General features: G+C 39.7%; 1 protein-coding gene across 1 annotated transcript in view; it reads right to left on the bottom strand.

Annotated features, from left to right (window-relative positions):
- Positions 1 to 5,623: 5,623 nt before the first annotated feature.
- The window catches only part of LOC112973052 (L-threonine dehydratase catabolic TdcB-like), a 32,236-nt gene continuing 13,217 nt past the window's right edge, over positions 5,624 to 24,642 (bottom strand). The window contains exons 5-12 of the mRNA XM_026080423.1: positions 23,706 to 23,947; positions 18,825 to 18,990; positions 17,489 to 17,585; positions 16,495 to 16,570; positions 15,730 to 15,855; positions 14,267 to 14,434; positions 13,888 to 13,945; positions 5,624 to 5,722 (exon numbers count right to left, since the gene is read on the bottom strand). Coding sequence (XP_025936208.1) covers positions 5,624 to 5,722; positions 13,888 to 13,945; positions 14,267 to 14,434; positions 15,730 to 15,855; positions 16,495 to 16,570; positions 17,489 to 17,585; positions 18,825 to 18,990; positions 23,706 to 23,947 — 1,032 coding nt within the window. The remainder of the gene's footprint in view (positions 5,723 to 13,887; positions 13,946 to 14,266; positions 14,435 to 15,729; positions 15,856 to 16,494; positions 16,571 to 17,488; positions 17,586 to 18,824; positions 18,991 to 23,705; positions 23,948 to 24,642) is intronic.

The following is a 24,642-nucleotide window of genomic DNA, read 5'->3' as shown; positions in this document are numbered from 1 at the left end:
TACAGGAGACTTTAGAGGAACGTGGCTCTGGAGAGCAACTATTGGCTCACTGATTTTAGGGCTTCCAGGCAAATAACAAAAAATAACAACAAGGCAACTAACATGGCAATGTTTCCATGAACCAGAAAATTTAAATTTTATATGTTCCTTCTATATTTATAACCTCATGCTTGAATAAGGATAAGAGAACATCAGTTCTTTTTTTTTTTTTTGTTACAGTACTGTTGTACACTAGCACTCACTAATGAGGGCAATCTCATTTAACTATATACAAGTTTTTGTAGTTAAAAAAAGGAAAAACTTCACTTTTTTTGCTTGTGAAATGCAAGCCTGTACATTTTTATCCCCCCCACCTCCTAGCACATGATCTCCACATATAAAATAAAGAGACTTTCTGCAAGTTTTCATGATTTCACTCATTTGAGAGCTTAACAAGAACCTTTGGCTTATGGCCAACAGCCTATGCATTCAGTTTATCTTGTCAGTAAAGCATTTATTCAGACAGGGGCCTGTGCGCAACGCTGCATGAACAGCTCAAGGCATTGGCGTGGTTTGTCGAAGCAAGAGAAACAGAAGCCCGGAGTTTCCTTCGCTAGTGCTCTTCAGAGCAGAGGTGGTGATAGGGCACAAGCTGCACGCTGCACTAGATCACACAGCCCCTGCAGAGCCCCCACAACTCCAAGCACAATTACAGCACATGCGCTGCTGAAAATGGGATGGGAAAAGGCGAAAAGGGAGGTAGAAGGAACACAGTCCTGACATTTATCACAGTACTTCTTCCATGCTCTTCTCTCTAAGAAAAACTATAGGTGTCTCTTGAAGGCATGGACCTGTTTACCTGGTTTCAAAACCAGGCAAGCTAAAATGTGTTTCTAAAGAAACCCATAGAGCTTATTGCAAAAGCAAACAAATTTCAGAAACTTTAAACTTTTAAAATTCACACTTGGGGGGGCAGGGGGGGGAAAGCAAACAAGAGTACCTGTATTTAGAAGAGCTTTCAGACACCACCAGCTGCAGGCCCACCTGAGACCCCTCACCTGCACACCCTTCCCCCCCCCCCCCCCCCCCCCCCCCCCCCCCCCAACCCCCCCCCCCCGGCCCCTCATATCCTGTCTGCCAATGCACTCAGGTGTAGCTGATCTGACTCTGCTTCTAAAGGACTTCCCCCGCTCTTCCTTTCTCTAAAGAGCTAGGCCACAGGGGTTCAGGGATCCTGTTATGTAAACTCAATATTGAATTACTTTAAGACATTCATATTTTATTAGAAAATTCTCTAAGCGCAGACACTAATTTTTGCTGCAGCTTTATTTACAAAATAAAAATATATTGTGCCTTTGAACAATGGGAAATTCCTTATTCCAGGAGGGCACGAAATTCAGCAAAATTCCTGTTCCAGTGGGATGTGGTGCAAAGTTGGGAGCATATAAAAGCAAAGGGTTGTAACAGAAACAAACTCTGTAAACCTCAACATCCTATACGTGGCAGAGTGCTTAGAGTTAGATAAAAGGCAAAAAAGGTGACAGAAGAATCCAAGGACATCAAATAAATGACTGGCAGGAACCGAAGCCCAACCCAGGAGTCTTATAGTCTCTTTTCCCAGTCACTGAACCACCTGCCTAGCTCTAGATTTAGCAAACGGTTGCTATAGCATGGCAAACGTACTTACTGCGTTTCAGAGGGGGAAGGAGAGCACACATTTCTAAATCTTCCAGAAGAAGTAGGCTAGATGGTGAGGTCCCTACGCTGAGGACACATGCCACCTGCACAGGGAGACGAACTTTTCCTGATGTTAGGTAAACCCTTACTGGCAGAGTTTTAGATGTTAATCCTTAGAGCTATCAGGCCCTGGCTGAAGAAATTAGGAATCTCTGTGACAAGAATTCCTGTTTCATTTCAAGATATGCCTTGTTTGCATCAGCCCTTGGAAGAAGTTGTGCTGGGGCCCTGACAAATCTGGTACTCATGGGACTGCTCCCAAGGCTAGCAGTTTAGCTCTAGCAGAATTAACTGAGACGAAGCATCCTCTTGCACAGGAGACGAGAAAATGCATTTTAACCGGTGGAGTCTACTCCATCCTGAAATTAAAGGATTGGTTTGCCAGAGTTCACAATATCCACAATGAGCATCCCTAAGACCTGGTTCACCTAAGAAACAACATATCATGGGCTAAATTCACCCCTACTAGCCCAGCCCAGGATGTCTCTGCATCCCGACTCTCCTGTACCTGGATATAGCCAGGAACAAGCCCGGCAGCACGAGTACCTGGTGCAGAGCCTCTCCCCGGGGCACAGGCGGAGGTTTCCAGCCAGGCACGCTGGCAAGCAGTGGGGCAGGCTCCCGTGCTGCCCACCCGCGCGTCGGCCCGGCTCGCCTCCCCGGTGACCCGCAGCTGGGCTTGCACCAGTGAAGTGGCCTCCGTGTCAACATCAGTGACAAAGAAAGGAAAAAAACAAACTTTGAATTTTAATGCAAGGCTGCCACCAGTACCATAGGAGAGGATGACAAATCTTTCACTGCTGAGGTGCCATAGTGTTATTTTACTTATTACTTATAAAGTAAATACAACTCTTAGATTTAAATTTTGCTGATTTCACAATTTGTGGGTTTGTTTTATAAAATTATTAGTTACATTTTTCAGGGTACATAAGAACGCTCTATATAAAAATGCTTCTTTAAATGAGACATTTTACAATACATAACTCAGCCTTTGAAATACCATAGTTCTGTCACCTTTCATGATGCAAAGAGGTTGGTAGTACAGATATTTCTATATTCTTTCTAATTGCATACATTCATTTAAATGTTCAGAATCCTTTTTCCCTTGGAAGTTTTTCCATCTTAGCTTTAGAAGCCAATGGACTTATGTAAAAGCAACATAGAATGGAAATTAACTCTGGTATCATTATATTAATATGCAAGGAGCTTACCACTGAAGAATGTTCTACAATTTATGCTTATATCTAACACAATAAGATAAAATCAAACTGCATGTCATGTGTGACACATTAAGTAATGTCTAGATATTTCTTTCCATTTTACTTCAAAACAAATTTTCAAAATCAGACAGTGATTTGAGTGCCTTTATTTTTGATTGTTTAATCTGCTGCCCCTTTTGCCCTGATTTTATGAAGAGTGGCTAAACGCAGTTCCCACTGATTAGAAATTAAGTTGTTAATGCCATGAGCATCTGAAAGAATAAAGTCCAGAATAATGCAGGATGGAAAACCAAGAATTCAGACAGGAGAAGCCGTTGGTCGCTGCTGAGAACTACTGCTTTGGCTATAAAGCCTAATTTTCTTCTCACCTGGATACCTGAGACATCCTCAGAATTCCCTGAGAGTTTTGGCAACAGAGATGATAATTAGGCTCTTATTTGTGTATTTACATCCCAAATTCTGCTCTTTGATGATAGGGTTGGTCACCTGCTTCAATGGAAGTAACAGGTACACATCATGCATTCTGTTATCATATATTTCTATATAATTTTTTTTAACTCTTCTGACCATGAAAAAAGGAGTTGTGTCTGACAGGATGTGATTTATAGGAGATATTTTGATGCCCAAGCCCTGTTGATCATTCTGGCCAGCAAGAAAGGAAGGAAGCTAACCATTGGGGCATCAACAATTTTTAGTTTCATGTGCAAACTAACACGGTCCTTTCAAAAATATAGCAAACCAGTGAACTTCTGTTATTTACCCACCATTTGTGAGAGCCTCTTCTCCACTCCAGCTCCTTCATGAGCCACACTAAGAGGGAACAAAGAGCCTGTTTTTATATATCTACATGTCTATATCTCTCTATATAGCAAATAGCATATAGTTAAGATATACATAAGATAAGATGTGCAGCTCGTTCTTTGTAGTCCATAAGGATCCTCTGATTAGGTTGTTGAAATGCTTTATATGATGCTCTTTCTAGCCTACAATTGGACTAAAATCACAAGGGGGCAGAGAAAGCTATACCCCACCCCCACCATGAGAGCCTCCACTCTTCCACCTGTGATTTTGGGGTTGTGCTCTAGAGACAGAAATCTTGCACTGTAAAACCACAAAAGCAAACAAACTAGCAAGGACATTCCTAACTACTGAGGGGGACCAAAAATGGCAGCTCCATTCATAAATCTTAATATGGAAGCAATAGAGAGTTGTTATGGGCTTGCAGCACCTTTCTCACCAAAAGCTATAATAAAAGTTCAGTTTCACGGACATTTAACAATAGCTCGCCCAGCTCTGCATGTGGACCTCAAATGATTTGATCTCACGTAGCCTGTGGAAACGCTCCCTCTGACTTTTTACTGGATTTTGAACTGGGCTTTGTTAGGGCACTGTTAAATACATATCTATTTTATGCATTTAATTATCAACCTGATATTCTAGAGACAGGATTAGGACCTCTCATTAAAATACCTACAACCAAAATTTGGGGCAATCCTGCTTAAATTTAACAAGTGCAATGGTTTATATTGGCTCTCTTGCAGCTGACTGTAAATTGAATTTTGCCCAAGTGGAAAGGCATCTGAGCTATGTACACTTAGAAGTGGGACTGAGTTTCTCTGATATCTCTTGCCATCCCACTATACTACCTTATTAGCAGGTCTCTGTCTCTAGTGATGAAAATGGTATTCAGGTCAAAGTGTTCTTTCTTAATTGCATTAGCCACTTGCCTAAGACTCAGGCTTCCTCTTCTCCTGGAGCTGTCTTTGCTTATTAATATGTGGTCTTTAAATATATTTCACTCTTAACATTGCACTTAATCTGTCAGGTGAGATGGACAGAATCTGTTTTAGGCAGATGAAGATGACCAGTGGAATGCTAGCCACAAAACTCACGTCCTTTTTTATAAAGGAAAACAGCCATTTTACATGCTGCTTGTTACACTGAGTGTCAAAAAGCAGGGGGAAGAATTGCATTTGTATTCTGCATATGAGATCTAATTATATTCAGAATATGCTTTTTATAGCTGCAACATCTTTTGGAACATTACTTTATAAATAGGCTCATTTTCCCTTGAAAAAACAATGAAGTATTGGCTTTTATTTTCAAAGGTTTTTTTTAAATTGCATTTTGTTGATATTTTTCCTCATGGTAGAAAAGATATTATGCAAACAGAAATGTGCGCACACACACACACACACCCCTCCTGAAGCAGATTCAGCAAATGAAGAGCTGCTTCTGGCTTGAGAATTTAAAATGACTATAACTAGTAATATGGCAAATTCTGGCAGAAGAAGCTACATTACTTACTTTAACTCAGGGCATGAAAATCAAAAGACCTTTGAGAGGTCTATATTCAGATAGAGAAAAGAAAAATACCTTCTCCCTGTTTATTTATTGAATGCCATTACATTCTACATACTAGTCAAAATCCAAATAGCCAGCTGATAATGCATTATCGAATTCCAACACCAGTAGAGACTATAAAATTTCCCTTTGCTAAGCTAAAGTTTTGAGTTTAACTTTACTCCCAAGGACACTCACTACATTTTGAACAGGAAATAAATATCCTGAAACTATTTGCTAACTTTTCAGTTTTGAAAGATAATGTTTGTTCTGAATGCCTCAAGGTTAGTGCTCTGTGAAATATCTGTCAAAGAGCCTCAGCACTTTCCCTAGTGCTTTGCTCATCACCGTTCAGTCCACTTCACTGCTGGGTAGCGTTCCAGGAGAGCATTTCTCAGCTGAGCTGTGTGGATTTTGTCTCTAGTCTCTACAATGCAGGTGACCTGGGAAAAGAATTAGGAACATTCTTAAAGACATGGCAGCATTCTCAGACAAAGGTATTTCCAACTAAATCCTAAAATACATTCTTAAAAGCAAAATGATCAGCCAACATAAAAACTCTGGACCTTGCATTCCCTATCTACGCAGGTAAGAAAACTGCTATGACAGAAATTCTGGAGCTCTTCCAGTCCTTCAGGGTGATCTGCAGACCTTCTAACAGCCCCACTCCAGTGCCTTCAAAGTTTGAAGGAGATAAGCTGATCCTCTCCTGGCTCCTGGCAAATAGTTTTCTGCTGTCCCTAACAGGCCTCTCTGAAATCATCCATTAGCAGCTTTTCTTTTCTGTTCCCAGGGGAATACACCCTTTGCTGCTGCTGTCTCACCCATGTTTGACTCTTGCCGCAGCAGATTTCTGCATTTCTGGGCAGTCTGTGTTCCAGCATCTCCATCCTTCAGTCCTTCTTTTTAATTTCTCCCCCCCTTCTCTCATGGACCTATCCCCCACTGCTGTTTTGTCCCTGTAATATTCTGGCTGGTTTCAATCACTTACACAACTTTCACCCGTTTTTTTTCTGATTGTGTTCTTTGCTCGTTGCATCACTTCTAGTTTTCTATTATAGTTGTTGCTAAATCAAACTAAACCCAGGCAAACCTGAACTTGATAGTTTTCCTTTTAGTCTTTACTTTTCCCTGTGAGTATTATTGACAACCCTATTGTCATGCTAGCCATGCGAGACAGTAACTTCAATGCCATTTTTTCAATTCCTCTTTGATACATCTTTTCTACATACTCACATCTCTACTGCACCATTCTAAAATCTGGGCTCCCCTTTGATGTGAGATAAATATACCAAGGTCTGCTAAAGGTGAGGCACCGATGTGATGGTGCATACTGGAAATTATAGTTCAAAAATTTAGACCACTAACTTCAGTCCTCTCTGCTCCTGCTGGAACTATCACTGATGTTGAAAGTGCCACGTGGAAAAAAAGCCTCACAAAAACATGGAAATCTAGTGAGGAAAGGATCCAAGATGAGTCAGGGTGCAGCAGCAGGGAATTTATTGCAACAGGCATATCTACAGAGAACAGAGAAGAAAAACGAGTCATGATAACTTTAGGGTGGATTAGTAGAGGCAGATGCCATGTATAATGCTCCTATCAGAACTGTGTCCTTTAAAGAAAACAAGGCAAAAAAAATCTTTTAGTCTTAACTCAGATATGTTTATGAGGCCATTTCTAAATCAGAACTTTGTGAATTCATATTTCCTGGAATGAGCTTAAAATGACAACAAACCTTTAACCGAACTACTGAATGAGAGGATATAAAATTAACTCCAAATTATTCTAAAAAACTATGAGTTCATTCTAATTAACTAAAACTTCTTAAATATTCATCATGAAATAAGCCATATTTCTGATATGTTTTTGTAAGTCTGTGGCTTATTCTGAACACAGTTCTAATTTTTCTAAAATCTTTGGAACACAGATTAGATGCCAATTTCTTGCTCCTCTGAAAAAGCTGGATTTTGTCACAAGAAAAAGACAGTCACAGAAGAAAGACTTACTTAATAATGAGCGAAGAGGAGAGAACACAATGATTAGGAAAGGTATCTAAAGGCACCAAAGCACCCATTTTCCGTTCTATGGTTAGCATAAAATCCTCAAAGCTTTGCAGTCATATTTTCAAGAGTACATATTCATCTCTCACAGAGTTTGTAACTAAAAAAAAAAAACCAAAAAAACAACCCCTTTTTTTCCTCCACAGCAATTGCATCTGTTTTGTCCTGAGCAAATCAATCGTTGCACTTGGAACTAGTCTGAACTTGCTAGGTTCAGCTTTGAATATTTGGCAGCAAGCAGTTGCTCTGCCCTGGGAGCAAGCATGGGAAAGAATTTGGATTTACAGAGCTAGCTATCCTCCTCTCTGCCCTTTTCTTTCTGCTGGTGATTGAAGCCAGATAGACCGGGACAAATTGAAGCCAGAGAGCTTGTAAGCATTTTGGACTAATACTGTCTTTTTGTTCCGTGCATGCACAGTGTCTAACACAAATGCGATACTGCCATGACTATGTTATAGTGTAGTATAAATGAAATGACAGCAACAACAGCAAACAACTCTTGAAATTCACCTGATCTTTTACACTTGCCTAATAAAGTAAGAGAGGACATTTACTCACAAGAGGAGCAAACAGATAACCAGTCTACATTTTGTAACAGCTACAGATCCAAAAGTCAAGGAAGGCAAGAAAGTAAAGTGTGGGAATTTGCTTTCTTGCTCAGATTAAGACAATTTCCACTGCAGTTTTATATCTCTTTGTAGACCCCCTCGCTCTTCTTCACTTCACCCAGGGAATGTGATTTACATGGGTGTCCAACAGGAGAATCCTCATATTCCCAAGCAGGTGATAGGTACTCACCTAGATGCCCTCTACAAGAGGTTACATACCCACTGACCAGCTAAATGCTGGTAAATGCTCCAAGTTGGTCTTATTTAAGAAGCAATGACAAAACTTACTGCCTAATGTTTCTTAAACTGAGAACATGATAACCCATGACACCTAGAGAGAATATGAGTGGGCAACTACAGCTTTAGATATAGTTCAAAATCATAAGCCCTCAATACTAACACTAGACATAGGCTTTCTGATCCAGCAGAGCTCTCACTGACTTCAGGACCATGCTTGTACCACAGATCTTTCTTTCCCGTGTATCAAAAAACCAGTACATTTTTATGCACTTGTTTGCTTCTAGGTCTTATCCTTGCTGAATTAAAAAAAAAAAAAAAAAAAAAGATATGTTTCTGTAGCATTGTTAAAATAATCAGCCAGATGGATCTTTTACTGCTTTGGAGTTTGACTCTCTGTGGCAAGTAATCCAAAGATTGATTCTAGCCTTGGGGTTTAGCTAGCCTGTTTCTTATAGCAGGCCTATAAATAATGAAAGACAGAAGAGTCTCTGCTGAATATTTGTGTCTCATGGGTTTTATTTAATAACTAGAAAAGATAACTAGAAATAGTTGAAGGAGAGGGACAAAGGCTAAAAAAAGATTATGGAAAAGATCAAACAAAAGTTATTACTCTGTGCAACACCAACATAATCTGGATATGTCTAAATTAAATTATTCATGGGAATTAATTAGCTCCATTTCAAAGAGAGGAAAGTTTGTATCTTCACAAATGGAGGAGATTTAATAAGTTCTGTGCTGCGTGATTCAGGCCACAGAACGGACATCCCAGCTCCCCTTTATCTGGAAGTCTCACATTTGGGCACTTTGCCTTTTATCATATTTTTCTGGATAGTCAAAATCAAGTTTGTGTGCCTCTCAGCTCCCTGTTGCCTACTCCCTTGTTGTAGGCTGTCTGTGCAGATAAAGACATCAGGTGGACCTGAAAAGTCAATGCTAGAGAACAGAGAAAGTGAGAGTAGCATTGTTCATTCAAAATATTTACATTTTTTTGTGCTTTTCCAGGCTCAGTGTAAAGACAGGTACTAACCAGCTAGCACTATTCCTTATGTCCCATTTATTCCTGTCTAATTCATTGAACCTTTGTATTCCAGTTCTTTAATCCTAGATACCATATTCACACTCTTCTTCTAAGCTGTTGATCTCTGGGGATTAAAAAACCTGAATATTTGTGATACAGAAATATAGGTTTGTTTGCAGACAAATCACTGGAGTTAGAAAAGACAACTTTAATTTTTTATTTATATTTACTATATTATATATTTATATTTGAGTCCATATTTTTATTTATACATTAGTTTCAGTTCTATAAACAAAGCAAGGCTTTCTATTAAAAAGAACTGGGGAATTTTCTAAATTACTTAGTAAACACTCAGTGTAGGTTACAGCACATTATAGATTATTTGACAGCAGCATGTGAAGTTCTGGTGCAGGGATCAGCTGCCAGATAGCCCACACAGTCGGAGCAATGCAATGCTTGAGAAAGAGCTAACAGCTGCCACATGTGTTACTTAATTGTGCAACTTGAGCCCGTATCTTTTTCCAAACTCTTGTATTCACGTTGGTGAGCCCTAGCACAAACAGGTTATCACAGCATTACATAATTTAGATAAAAATCAAACAGGCCCACTCACAGCCTCCCCAGACTCTGTTTCTTATTTCTGAAATTGGGGTATAATATTCTATATAGGTGGGATGCCATTACAGAAAATTACTGAATTCTTTCTCAGAAAAAAATGTATCATCTGACTTTGCACTCCAAATGTCTCCATTTTGCAGATGGGGAACCGAAGCAGGGAAACAGCGGCTTGCCCAAGGTTGTGCGGGAAATGCTTTAGGAACGGTAGCAACCCTCGTGTAGCTGGACAGCTGCCCATTCCCGTGCTGCTCTTAACAGGCCAGTAATATGGAACATGTTGGCACCTGGGGACTCTAGTCCTCAATATTCTCCTCTGGTCTTTTACAAAATGCATGTTGGCCCAAAGGGATTTACTGAGGTTGATCAGAACACACCAGAACAATTTAATGACTCCTGGCCTAAGGTGAGTAAACCTTACGTAAAAGCAGGTATTACACTGCACGAGGTGAGCCAGGGAACGCCGCAGCGCTGGGACACGGCGTGATGTTATCACAAAGAGGAAGCCACATTTGGCTTATGAATTAATATTTGGTTGCACAGTCGGAGGGAGAAGCAATGTGATGGAGGCTGTTTTGACCATCAGTCCCTTCTGAGGAGCTCCAAGCCCGGGCTGAGCAGAGTCCCAGGAGGCCCTCGGACAGCTGGGGACTTTCGGCAGGGTGGGATGGAGGGGTCTGCCAGGCGCAGCCCCTGGTGGCCCTCACTGCGCTGCCCCAGGAGCTCTCCTCTCCCCACCAGGCCATGTACATGGCGGTTTTGGTGGTAAGAAGTCTTTTCTAGAAACTTGATGAGCTCCAAGACACTCTCTTTCATCTGAGTTGCTTGAGGCCCAAATATTGGACCACCCTTCAGCAGGCAAGCTGTTAACCTATCGCATAGCCTTGCACTGCTTCATAACACAGACTGGTTTTCATTTCATTATTAAGTCATTTATAGATTTTGTTCACTGACTTTTCTTCTGAGTCAATAGTAGTACGAAATGAAGGAGATGTAAATAGCTGTGAAGAGGTCTGGAGATAGAAGCAATTTAAGCAAGAAATTTTCCCATTTTGGATCTGAGGGACATCGCTGATAAAGGATAGGGAAGGATCACAGAGGCAAACTGTAGCTTCATCCCACAATTTGGGTAATCCTTAAGGTCTCTGTCTCCAGTTGGATGATGATGCTGGCTGATTTGTCCCTTTTCTCTGACCTTTATTTTTGTCTAGATATGCTTGGCCATCCAAACTGCTTCAAGAGCTGTAAACTGTGAAGGGCCTACTAGACGTGCTATTCTAAAGGGTGATCTGCTGAGAAAATTATCCATCTATTTCAATATTAGGACTTTGGAAGCCATTTCCTAACTGCTCATGTAAAAGTGAGATAGATGTGCTCCTGGTAAAGCTTTTGCTGCTTCCAGAGTGCATTAAGTTGCAGTCCTCTGCAGGACAGAAGCCCAGTATGAGCCACAAGGAAAGAGAATCTAGAGATATGAACAGGAAGTATCCGAAAGAAACTCTCATGTATTTCCAAAAAATGGGACCAGCCATTGGGCTTGTCCCACTGCACAAGCCACTTCATTAAGCAGCTGCTGAATCTAATGTAGTCATAAACCATTCAAGGAAAAAAGATTTGTTTCCCCTCCCTTTTTAAAAATTGTTTTCACTAGTGAAATATTCCAAAAGTGATTTTTTTCAAAAGAGTAATTTGAACACAAAGCATCCTTTTAGAAAGTCATTACTACTTCATGAAATCGGGCTATCAGCAAAGATCTTCCCATAGAGCATTCCAAGCATACACCAGATGAACAAACACTAATCTATCAAGGCGTTTCACCAGAGGGGAAAAAAATCCTTCATTTCCCTGACAAGCAGTGAATAGAAGCCACATTTCTCTTCCTTGGAAATGAAAGGATAAATCCATAAGGATGATTAAATACTGAGATGACAATCTTGACAGGACTGATTTAATATTTGAAATAAGCCACTACACTTACTGCACTGTTCTGTCTAATGTTTAATCTATATCCACAGTCAAAAGTGTGTATTAGAGTGGAGTGGGTACAGCTATAATGTCTTTCTTATGGTTACCACTAGTTCAACACAGGTATATTGTACACACAATAATTCTGGTTCTTGATCCAGATTTATATGCATGCTTAACTTAACGTGCTGTGATTTACACTGAGCAAAATGATTTAAAGTTCTTTGCAGGTCTGCTTTAATAGTATATGCTTAAAATGCTTTGCTGACACAAGGCTGTGGTTCTTACAAACAACAACAAAAAAATCAAGCAACCCCCCCATATGAATTAAATTTACTATGAAAATATGCATGTTTTTATATCTTGATTTTGAGCAAATTCATTTCAATGCTTAAAGACAAATTTGATATGCTATCTTTTTTGACTACTCTTGTTCTAGTTTTCAAGCAAAAGCTTCATGATTCACTACCAGATACAACCACCTGCAAAGTCACTGAGGTCTATAAATCTGGATCACTACTTTGTAGCTCACATCTAATTATCCAATAGCCTCTTACAGACCAGTTAAAAGCCATCACGCTAGTCCAACATCCAATTAAATTATTCAGGGACACAAATTCCTCCCTTCAACCCTCTTGTAGCACAACTCGGTGTCAGACTCTTGAAGTGGATAGTCAGTGAAAATAGACTGTGTTTAAAATGTAGATAGTAGTACATGACACTTTTTAAATTCAGAGACTGTATTTGCTACAGATTTTGATAAAATTGTCTAATGGCAAAGGTTGCAATAGCAACGGAAAATTTTTCTAACATTGTCAATCAAAAGACTAAGAGAGTAGATTTAGTTTAATTTACTTAGTAGCATGAATAAAAATCACAAGCCTTATTTCATAAAAATTACATTGAAAACTCTTTAGAAGAGTTACAGGGTTTGTAGAACCCAGCTTTCAGTCAAAAAAGGTTTATCAGAGTTAAATTAGTTATTTATGAATCTGAAAGATTTGTCTACCGATTTCAGTGTCATGTTACCCACAAGCAACTAAATGAGCATGCTGGCCTATCTTCATGGCACACTGGAGTAGTAGAATGATGTAGATTTAGTCCTCGACACTTCAGAGGACTCTTAACAGCATGCTTGGAAGGATGTTCATGAACAGCATTGCAGTCCTTTGCTACAGTAATCTTTAATGTATTCTTTATTTCTGCAAATGAAAATGCTGAGCAGGTCCTTGCATCCAGGTGAATTCATACCCAATACAGGAATCAATATGGAACTCCTGCAGTTGTGGAGTTTAGTGAATTTACTTCATATTTAAATACCAACATGGAACAACTTGCTTATTCATTAGTCTTATTGTAAGAACTCCAGCTGTGAGTCAGTTTACCAAAGATCCCAAGTTTGACCCTTTTATAACACTGCCACCTGTGATTTCACAAACTCAGTCAGATTAGGCTTGGACAACAGTAGCATGAAATCAGTGGAACCACACCTTTGCAAAACCAGTTGAAACAAGAGATATGCTGTGAAACAAATGATCCTTTAAGAGATGACATTAGCTGGTAACACTTCCTCACTGTTATTGTATCAAATACTCATCGTTGGAATAACGACCTTGCTCTGTGCTGTTTACAGACAAGGTACAAGACTGAGGCCCTAGTTAAAAATGAGGATACCTTAAGAGTAAGGGTATCATCCACATCGATTTAAAGCAATTTGATCTTGGATAATTACAGCCAGCCTACACAGCTAGCTCTTCCAGTTCTGAATGGGTGCTGTAGCTTGCTCATCACTTCCCGCACAAAATTATTCACTTGATAATTTGCGATGTTAACAGCTGGAGTATTTCACTGATTGTTGCAATAGCAGGTAAAACAGGTCCTGTATTATTTATATGCCTGTTAAGTGTTTGGTGAGGCAAGATGATGTGCGACCCAGAAGAGATTGCTGATTATCTGTCACACTGCTCTCAAAATCACTGTGCACATTGTGAACTGTATTCACTGTTGACCTCCATCAAAATTCCACACAGAGATACAGGAAAACAGAAGAAACTCAGGGAGATCAGTACTGCTAGAGGAACTGAAACTGCATTTTACCTTACCTCAACAGTGAAGAGCTCAGATGTCACAAACAAGTGTTCTTGTTTGATATCCAATACTCTAGATGAAATAAAGGAAAATCAGAGATCACAACTAGCTTTGTCACTGCAAAATAATTTCAGTGTTTGGACAGTAACTACTTCTGCTGTTTTCTGTATTAGATACTTCCTCAAAGATGCAAAGATGTTGCGCATTGAAATAAAAAGGAAGGGGAAAAAAGGTTTTCTGAAATATGAATTACAATAATGCAAGAAAAAAAAATATGGACTAATTTAGTTACTTAGAGACTTTCCTTCAGATGACATTTAGAAACCCATCCAAATCTTTAATAATCTTTGTGCTACTCTGTGACTATCTATCCTTATTACAAGTCTGACTTACCTTGCTTCCTCCCGAGCCAGAATCTCCAGTAACTTTGCAATGTCTCCTGGGCAGTCAGAAAGCACAAGGGAAAACCTGCACACTCTGTTGTCAAGGGTCAGGGCACGAGCTATGCACTGTTGCAGCAAATGTAATTCCAAGTTTCCACTGCATATAGCAATTGCCACTCTGAAAGGAGAGAGAAAATAGGATTTTTGATTAGTAGAGATTTGTGCAAAGGAATCATCAATCACAGATACTGTATTCAGTATCAGCTTAACAGCTGCTAGGATTGCCCTTTGGTAAACGTATATTACATTTCAGAGTGGCTCCTGGCTCTCAGTATCCATTGAAGGAGCAAAGTGGGACCCTGGAAGCTGGATGCGTTAGATTGTCTGAAAGTTTTTTTTTTCCTCACTGTACATTGGGTGGCGTTTTTAAACATTCTAGTCTGTTTCAGATTTTAAAAATGTGACCGCATTTTTCTCTGGAAAGGAAATTCTGAGTTTCAGCTTCTTAACAGTTAGATAACATATATGTTCAAGACTTCCTATAACCACTAATTAAATCCATCTCCACATTGGAAAGTGAATACAGAAATGTTTGAAGAGCAAATGAAAAGTCATATGGTTAGTCCATGATATCTTTCTCTACAGAATCAAACCTGACCTCTTTGAACCCAATCCTGTACATTTTCCCATTTATTTTAGCTGTACTGAATTGAAGTTTGTTGCTGCCTTGGCTGTACTAGTCTGAAAAACTGCTTCACTCAGTAGTATTTTAGTGTGTGATGCTGTGCAATGGAAAATTTTTTTTTGTTTCGAGTCTATGCATGTTTAAATACATTCTGGGCTATGCCCTGAGCCAAGGCTCAATCCGCTTAAGCACTAATACTCAAGCCCAGATGCAAGAAGGCGCTTACCCACACGTTTAACTTTAAGCCCAAGGGTAATCCCATTGATTATCTGGGCAAGAGTTCTCAGGGCTGAGAGGCAGGTGTCACTGAGGGACTGCAGGTGAAAGCCTGGCTTCTTTGCTTGCTCTCACAACTTGTTTCCTTAGACAGGAGGCAAGGTCCCGTTGACAACAAGGATGATTTCCACATGTGGAATGAGAGGAAGCAACAGACTGACAACAGCAGCATGCCCTCCTTGGTGACTGCCCTGGCAGGTGTGACCAGGCCTTGGGCATCTGCGTGCAATGGGTTTTCCCCTAGTCATTTGAGAATACAGGAAAAGGATCATATTTGCCTGGTCTCTAGGCTGACATTTGTCTTGATCTATCCGATGTTTGGAGCTGTGTGTGGTCTCTTCAGCCTGAAGTAAGTGTCACTGATGAGCCCATCGCCAGTTCAGGGGCAAGAACTGCCTTGTCACTCTAAAACGAGCACTCTCCCTCAGCTCCGTTTCCAAGGAAAAACGCACTCATGCCCATGATTTTGCCCAGCTCCCTGCTAAGCTCTGTGTTTGCAATAGCTGCCTTACCTTTTACCCTTCAACTCTGGCAGCTTCCCAGCAATTAAAGCTGCAAGCCCAATTGCCCCTTCTGCATCAACTGTGGCTCGCTCATACTCCAGCAATCTCAGCATCGAAATGAGGATGTCTTCCTCTCTAAAGGCAGAAGAATTAGGTCGAAACAAAATAAAACAAAACAAAACAGCTACCAAAAGCCAAAAACAATACATTCATGTATTAAGGGATTCCTTCTATCCTCCCAGTTAGGTAATGACCCCATTGCTACATTATACAAAGCTGTGCTGCTGGAGATGAATGTGCATCTCAGGCATGCTCTTAACTGAAAGACAGGACAGCATTTTTTACTAGAACCATTTTTCCAGTTAAATTCTAGGGGGTATTCTGCCAACTGGGCCTTTCAGTGAAGATTTAGAAGAGTTTTTCCAAAGGCTGCCATCAAGTGCTGTAGAATGCAACAGGACCATTAACATATTAGCAGCAGGTGAATGAGGAATGAGGGATGAGGGAATACGAGCAGTAGGTGAAATGTTCACCCATATACTTCTTCCAGCCAAAGAGTGAGATATGTGGGACCGGGCTCATTGCCTGCAGGGCCCCTTCCTGGAATGAAGGGCACACTGCCCACCCGGGCCCTCAGAGTGTGCACCATGGCAACTTCTGCCCAGCTGCTTCTCACTGTAGAGGAAGAGGAAGACCATACCCTGCTACAGCCCATTTTTCATACACAACAATGTTCACACAATATTATTCATTGCACTGTTTTTCTTCACCTACCTCACAGCAACAACTTTATCTACAAGTTTCCCAGTCAGCTGCAAAGAATTGCTGCCAAAGCAAGGTCCACTCACATCTGCAGATTTCAAAACACAAAAGTAAGAAGCTGGCTGCTCTAGACATGTTCAGCATTTTCCTTTTAAGAGTTCTGACATTATTTTGTGCCCTTAATAGAATAAAATAAAGTGAGTGCAGCATACTGCTATTATATGATCTTAAGTTATTTGATTTTTGTGTGACAAAAATAAGTTTGGTAACAAAAGACCAAAGATCTCCCAGAAGGAATTTGCCGTTTTAGGCTCCATTAGGAAAATTCTGATTCTCTACCCGCACAGTCTTACTGAGCGAGGAACCGTACACATGATGTACAATGAGGCCTGAATTAGAGAATAAGAACTAAAAGTTACAGGGTCTGTAAGCTGCAGCAGGACAGTCAGCAAAAGGGAGTAGAGATAGGCAGGAATTACTGAGAGAGTCAAGAAGTTGTTTGTCTATAAAACTTCCATTTAATCCAAAACTTCAAGAGATTTGAACATCAGGTAAACAGGATATTCTTAATTTGCTTAATAGCAAAGTTTTTCTGAACAAATGATACAAAACCAACTGAACCATGTTTATAAATGCTGTTGTTCTAAAAACAGTTTTCTAAGACTAAATATTTAAGCACCAGATTTTTCTGCCTTTGCAGAAATTAGTGTTTCACAGTTGTTAAGATACTACTTGTGAGCACAGCGGTCAAATAAATACTCTCTTATTTCTAAGTATTGGCCTGAACATTTCATGTGCACTGGAAATAGTATTGGGGGAAATAGTGTTGAGGGAAGGGGGAACAGGTCAGAAGTTGCTCTTACAGCATGAGTTAAATTCTGATTCTTCAACATTAGATTTCATTCAAATATGTTTGAACTGAATTAACTCAAAAAGACTATGATCAGGTTGGAGAAATCAATTACAATTTTTATTTTACCTCCAAAAGAATAATCCATTCTATTACCTCCATAAAAGTGATGACTGCTGCAGGCCTGTTCTTCAGTTGGGTGGCCAGCCTTTAACGATTGTTGTAACACGGGAAAGCTTTCAGATTCAACCCCCTGAGGAAGGGAGGTGATGTCAGTTTTTTATTGGTCAAGTTATAGCAGAAGTCACCACCAGAGTGGATAGCAAAAAAGCTGCACAAAGTTTCCTGTTAGAATTAACACTAAGTCAATTTGAAACTCACTAATGTTCGAAATGTACACACCATATAGCTTCAGCTTTAAAAAGGATGAGGAACTTTTTTCTTAATAAATTTCAATAGAAATTTCAGAGTAAATTAAAAATGAGTACAAAATGCAAAAAGAATTTCATCCGTGTAAGCATTTCATTGTTCAATAGTACAAAAGAAATGGAAGATGATACTGAGGAATGTAATCTAGCTGCCAAATACCAGATGATAGCTAGGAGTAAATGGGAGGGAAAAAAATGAAAATAGTATTTTAAAAAATCTCTTACAGAAAAGTTTGATTGAAAAATAAACCTTGACCAAGCATCCCTTTACTATTTCATGGTTGTGAAATTATCCATTCCATGATTAGTATAAAGTTCCCAAAGTTTTTTCTCCCACCTCTTCCTTTCTGGCTCATTCCTTATCACTTTTGAAGTGGGAGAATTATGTTGGAAATCTGGTGTTTAACTTAATTACTATCACCTTCCAGAAAGAAGAAGATTCCTTTTTACCAACAATATTAAATTCTTCTATAAATTACAGCAGGAAAGTCCCCAACTGTAAGTCAACAGTGCTTTTGTATATAAAGACAGCAGTACTGTGTTATGGGCCTTTACATCCCTCTTGAGCATGCTGAAGTCAGCTAGCTTAGATCACAAGTAACACTACCTTTCCTGAAGTGTTCAAAACAAAATGGAAAAAATAGCACTTGCACTAAAGTTGAAAGTCACCCAGCCATGGCAACAATACAAAACAGTAATCAAAAATTTTAAAGAGATTTTTTCCAAAATAATTATGCTGTCACTAAACTTATCTTGTGACTTCTTTGGGGTCAAAATTTTCCAATAAGAAATTCATCTGAAATGCAGAACTGGATTTGATCTGTTTTGGAAGAGCGTTCCCATACTTTTTTTTTAAATCCAGCCAACCAGCCAAGAGACAGCAGGCTTCCCAAGCGCTCAGATACACTTCTCCTGGGCAAAGACCATGGACACAGAGGGCCCCTGTCCATAGCACGCGCAGACTCTGCCTGTGTATCACCAGCGACCAGTGCCTTTTGGAAATCTCAGTGGCAGGAGGCGAAAGCTGTCAAAATAGGACAGTTCAAAGGTGAAGGGAAACTTACAATCACAGAAATATGTGGGTCGAGATGTTTGAGTGCAGCAGCCGACCCTGCCAGCAAGCCGCAATGCCCTCCTGCGGGGAAGATCACTGCATCCAGCTTTGGCACCTGCTCATAAATCTCCAGTCCCACAGTTCCCAGCCCGGACAGGTAGACAGCACTGTCTTCCCTGCGGCAAGGAGAGACACAGTTCACAGAGTTCACATTTGTCAACGCAATAATAGTTCGGTCTACTTCTTTAAAGATATGATTCACAGAAAAGCTACACGTGAGAGTACGTCACCAGCACCATTAGGCCAAGAGGCAATACAACAGGTCACTGCCATCAAGCAGACCATCACAGGCTTTGATTTTGATTCTTTCCAAAGTAGTGCAGAACCAAATTGCAAAAATGAATTGATGCCAGAGCAAAAATCATATGAAAAACAGAGGCACAAATCCTTCAGTTACAATCAAGTCAGCAACCATTTCAAGATACCGGAATCAGCAGTCATCTGGGCTTGACAGGACAGCAAGTTTTCGTGCGGGAGGGAACGCTGGGATTAAAGCAGTAATCAGCAATCAACAAGAATTCACAATCCGATCTGGCCTGGATCAGGCCTGCCAAACAGCCAGCAGGCTGAAGAGCACGTAATCCCCTATCTAAATACTCCTATCAGGTATTTACAGATCTGAAAAGGACAAAAGTCCTTCTTGTCTTGCCATTACTTCCTTAAGCTCCATGAATTTTAAATGTTGTAGTCAAAACCAAAAGCAAAGACAGGAAAGATCTTCTATCTTTATTTACAAGTGTAATTTAGTGTTCCTGATAAAAAGGAATTTTCATAGATACCAAACAGACTAGTACAGAGTTAAGTCTTTCCACAGTCCAGGGCCAATATCTGATACCTTCACATTACTTTGGAAGACCTCACGGAAGGATAACAGAAGCATTTAGTCTGCCAAAATACTTACTGGTAAAACACTTTAAGGCACAGGCAATTTAATAAGCAGAATAGGGACAAACAGAGTAAAAAAAGATTGGAGAAGAGTCCACTGTATAGTCAGTCACACGATTGACATATCTATTTCTAAAAGCTGTTTTGGATTTTATTTAAAAGTTAGCAAAGGTGTAAATGTAGAATGATATATGAATGAAAAATATGAGACCTCTGGGTGCCTGTACATTCTGCTTTTTCTGGCAGATGGATAACCAAACAGAATTACAGATCCAGTGATTTCACTTATTTTACTTCACCGAGTGCATTCAGGTACTAAGAAGCTGTGCTCCTTTAATCCTGTTAGACCTGCATAGAGAGGCTCAGCACAGGGGCCCAGATTGCCTTCAAGGTGGAGACTAAGCCCCTCGAGAAATTACTTCAAATACACAGCAAAACACAGCAAATGCCTCAGGGCAAAAGCCAATGTGACCACACAAGAAAGGATGAGGGGAATGAAGTTCCACCCCTTAACAGAAGCAAAGACTAAGGCAAGAAATCACAGTGGAATGGGTAACTGAACCCTTGAATTCAGTGTCTTTATGAAGATACCGAGGGAGCTTTCTTCTCCTTTTCATACGTGACAAGATATATCACTGGTCTCCTGAACAATTCTTTTGGAGCCTTTTTCACAAATAAGATTCAGAACTTAATTTGTAGAGTTAGCGCTGCAATAGTAACATGGGAAACCACAGGGACTTGCAGGAATGAGGACCTGGGACATTCAATTTACAAATAAAACTGCTCTAACAATTGAAAATTCTGTCCAAAGGAGACTGTTTTGGGCATGGCAATTTATTAACAATTTGAATAATTGTTTTAGACAATCACATTTTCCCTGCTAACATTTAGTTAGAACATCAGTTCACTGATTAGCCTTCAGCCTTTTATAATAAAATGAGTTATTTTATTTGCACTGTGACTGATTACTTTTGCTTGGTAAAAGCAAACATATCTCTTTCACTATCATATGCCATGAAAGACAATGTAAGGAACAAACGAAGAAGAAAGCAGGAAGAAGGAGGAATAAAGTCTGTATTTTTAAATTAGCATTTTTGAGTCAGAGCTAGAAATCTCGCCATTTGCCTTCTAAATCAGCAATCAATCAGCAATCCAAGATGGGTCTTGAGGCCTCAGTCTCCGAGTCAAAGTTTGACGTGACATAGCTTTTTAGGTTCTGTTCTCCTAATTTAGGGTACCAGCTGGGCTTCCTAGAGCAACAGACTAATGAGATCACAAATGAATAAGGGACAGGTCTGATCAGTATTTGGATATGGAGTTACACAGGAAAAAACAGGATACTCAAGGAAGGTGTGCAATTCAATCTGTAGCACTCTTCACTCTCTGATTCACAAACCAGTCATTCTCTCACATTCTCCCAGAGGTACTGTGTCACTTTATGGGCCTATCTTCAGATTAAATATATAATGAAGTCCTGAATCCATGCTACCTGACCAGCAATTATGTAGACGTCATGATTGAATTCCAACTTGAAAAATCGCATTTCCTTCCCGGAACTTCCAGTTCCAGTTGCAACTGAATAAAAAGTTTCCCTCCGGTAACTGAACGCTTGCATGCTGGCTTTCCTAACTCAGTATTTAATTGCACTCAAGAAATATGGAGAACTGAGACTGACACACCCAACTACAGGACATGACACGCTACAGGTAAAATAGAAGTCAGTCATGTAGTGTCTACTTCAGAAAAGAAAGAATAAATTGTTGGTTAAGGAAATCCAGAGATCCCATGAAGCCACCTTTCTCTCTCTGAGCAACATTGTCACCAGCGTGATTAATAGATAAGCTTCAGCTCTGGGATTTCTTCTGTACTAGCTTGCAACAGGACAGGGGTTTGGATCTTTCCAATTGTTTTGACCATTCACTTCTTGCTTTTTTTTTTCTTCTATCCAGTGAGTAATTAATACAAGAACAACCCCATAACAGTGCAGATTTATTGCCTGGGAATGCCTTTGATATTTGGAAAAGCATTACTGTGATTTTTCCACCTGCTAAGGAACAAATCACTGAAGATTTTAGGTAAGCTAGAAACAGGACAGGACATGATTCCAAATAAAATAAAATAGAATAGAACAAAATAGAATAAAATAGAATTTCATTTCAGAAGTTCCATTCTAAAGCACAGGAGATCAGCTGGTCAAATCAGATCAAAGTGTGGTGCACACACACATGCAAGAAGACTGGCTATACACATACACACATCTCTCTCTGAGAAAGCTCTCCCAAGCTATACTTGAGAAATCATGTTTCAGGTATCCTGTTATGAAAAGATTCACAAATGTAATATTGGTCTCCCCTGTCTTGAATGCAAAAAATTGTGTCTGAAGACTTAGGTTTTAATTAAACATAGCAATAGACTGAACATCTCTGTTTTTTGTAACTTGGAATATAGTAAATCAGAAAGCTTAGATGTTATTAACTGTAACATGTACTTTTAGAATTCTTCAGTGCTAGTCCTTCACATGCATTGCCCCTGGAATTTTATGAACCTAGAGAATCTGCCTTCTGTAAAATAAAGAACTATTTGGGGAAGAGGGGAAGATTAACCATGGAATTACAGTAAGGTAATTTAGTTCTAGTGCATAAATGTGATATGTGATGAAACACAGCTGGCAGTTAACACACCTATTGAAAAATGGCTGACAGCAATTTTGAAATCACAAGGTTATGGAAAGCTGTCTAAGAGTCTAAATGTGTTTAAAATTCAGTGGGATCTAGGGCACTTAATTCCCTCGGATTTCTTTGAAAGTCTCGGTGTGAGACAAGATTCTGCCCTTGGTGACAGACAAGGTATGTCAAATAGCCCAGTCCATCACTAGCTGTTGACAGAGCTGACACTGTCATTGAAATGTAGAGTTTTTAGTACTGCTTTTCCCACACAAACTGGATATGGATAAACCAACTGGGAAAGAACTAAGGACTTTCTCCATTCTACTCATTCTATGATGCTCTTTCTAAGGAATATTACCTTAAACATTAGTATTATTATGTTTATTGTAGTAGTGCCCAAGAGCCAAACAAGAATGGGGACTCACTGCAGAAGGTGCCGTACAAGTGGGAAGCGGCCGATCAGCCCTGCTCAGAGGAGGTGATGGGGAAGGAGTTTAACAGTCCAACCAGTGCACCAGAGCGACTGCCGGTTATGTCATGCTAATGATTCACCCCTTCCACCCTTTTGGTGGTTTTACTTGGAAAAGGGTAAGAAAAACAGAAAAGGGAGGGAAAAGGCATAAGAGACTGTAGAAAAAAAGGGAAAGGAGGAAAGCAGCACAATTCTAAAAATTTTTGCCTGTCTTTTCCTGTTCTTTCTATCAGATCTGGCTTATTCAATGATCTCAGGTAGTTCACAAACTTAAATTTATAATCATCCTTAGCTACTCTAAACACATGAGTGAAGTCACCTCTTAATCACCTTCTTTCAAGCCAGAATCCCAGTCTTGTCAGTCATACCAGATATGCAAAAATCTTTACAGCATTAATCATTCCTTGCCTTACACGATGTCACTGAACCGTTTGCATTAAAGGTTAAGGACCCTGCTCCAAACAGAGAGACCAAAAATGAATGCTAGTCTCAATGCATACTGACAGGGTATCATAAAGAATTAACATGGTATGCAGTATCATACCAGCCCATATCACTCCCAGTCAGGACATTTGTCTAATTTGGGGGAGGGGAGGGTGTTTCATTTTAGTTTCCATCTCAAACTGTTACAGAGAGGTTCATGATTTGTACCTGAAAATATATAACTGCCCAAACTCCAGGTAGGAGAAACCTTTTGATGACCTTGGATCAAATCTTAAGTTCATGACAACTCAGGGAAGTAACTGTTTCTGCAGAGCTATGCAGTTATCTAATCTAATCTTTCTAATCAATCTAACTTCCCACTTACTCTTCAAGGTAGAGATAGCTGTTCTCCTGTGCCAGCCTTCTTGCATGTGTCTGGGAATCCTTGGCTGTGGTGCCATAGGAGATAACCATGGCACCGTACTCACGGCACGTTTTCACTCTGGCAGGGGAAGTGCTGGTTGACATGATGACAAACACTGGAATATGGAGCTCTGAGGCATGATAAGCAACAGCCATGGAAAAGTTGCTGTCCGAAGCCACAATCACCCCCTTTCTTTGCTGATCCTACAAAACAGGTTTATTGCACATTATGTAGTGTCACAAACTGGTCCCATATCATCTTGGATCATTCTAGTGTTCTGACTTCCTCCTACTAGACTTTTAGCCTTCTTTTCCTGTACTACCTGATCATATTGTGATATTATGATATAGTATATGCATGTCTAGGTGATCTTAGGACCTACACACAGAGCTAAGACAGTATAAGTTCAATTTCTGTTCCTTTACTTCTCTAAGTTCAATTCTTGTTCTGCTGGAATTAGTTGCAAAACTCCAGCTAATTCCAAAAGAAGCAATATCTGGTCCTTCTTCCCTGCCTATAGGAAATAATTTAATTTCAGGTTTCTTTGTAATAGAAGGAATTATTATTCATTATTCATATTGCAAAAGTGCAGGAATAACCAATGTTTCTGAACTGCCATATCATGCCAATTATAGCTTTTATTATTATTGCAGAGACTCAATAACCTCCTACAACAAATGATAAAGAAGATAGTAATATAATGATATTGAAATTCATTACAAAAATCCATCAGTGATCTAGATTCATCTCATCATTATTGTGACTTGATTTCGTCATCACTTCAACACGTCAGAACCATAATACATATAAAAACATGTTCATCCAAATGTCACAGAAAAATGCTGAAGTTTACATTTTGCAAACTCTTCTTTCAAATATTTTTAAGCATGTCATCAAA

Source organism: Apteryx rowi, unplaced genomic scaffold, assembly GCF_003343035.1.
Source record: "Apteryx rowi isolate R43461 unplaced genomic scaffold, aptRow1 scaffold_52, whole genome shotgun sequence".
Lineage (NCBI taxonomy): Eukaryota > Metazoa > Chordata > Aves > Apterygiformes > Apterygidae > Apteryx > Apteryx rowi.
Note: the sequence above shows the minus strand (reverse complement) of the source record. Positions and strands in the feature narration are given on the sequence as shown.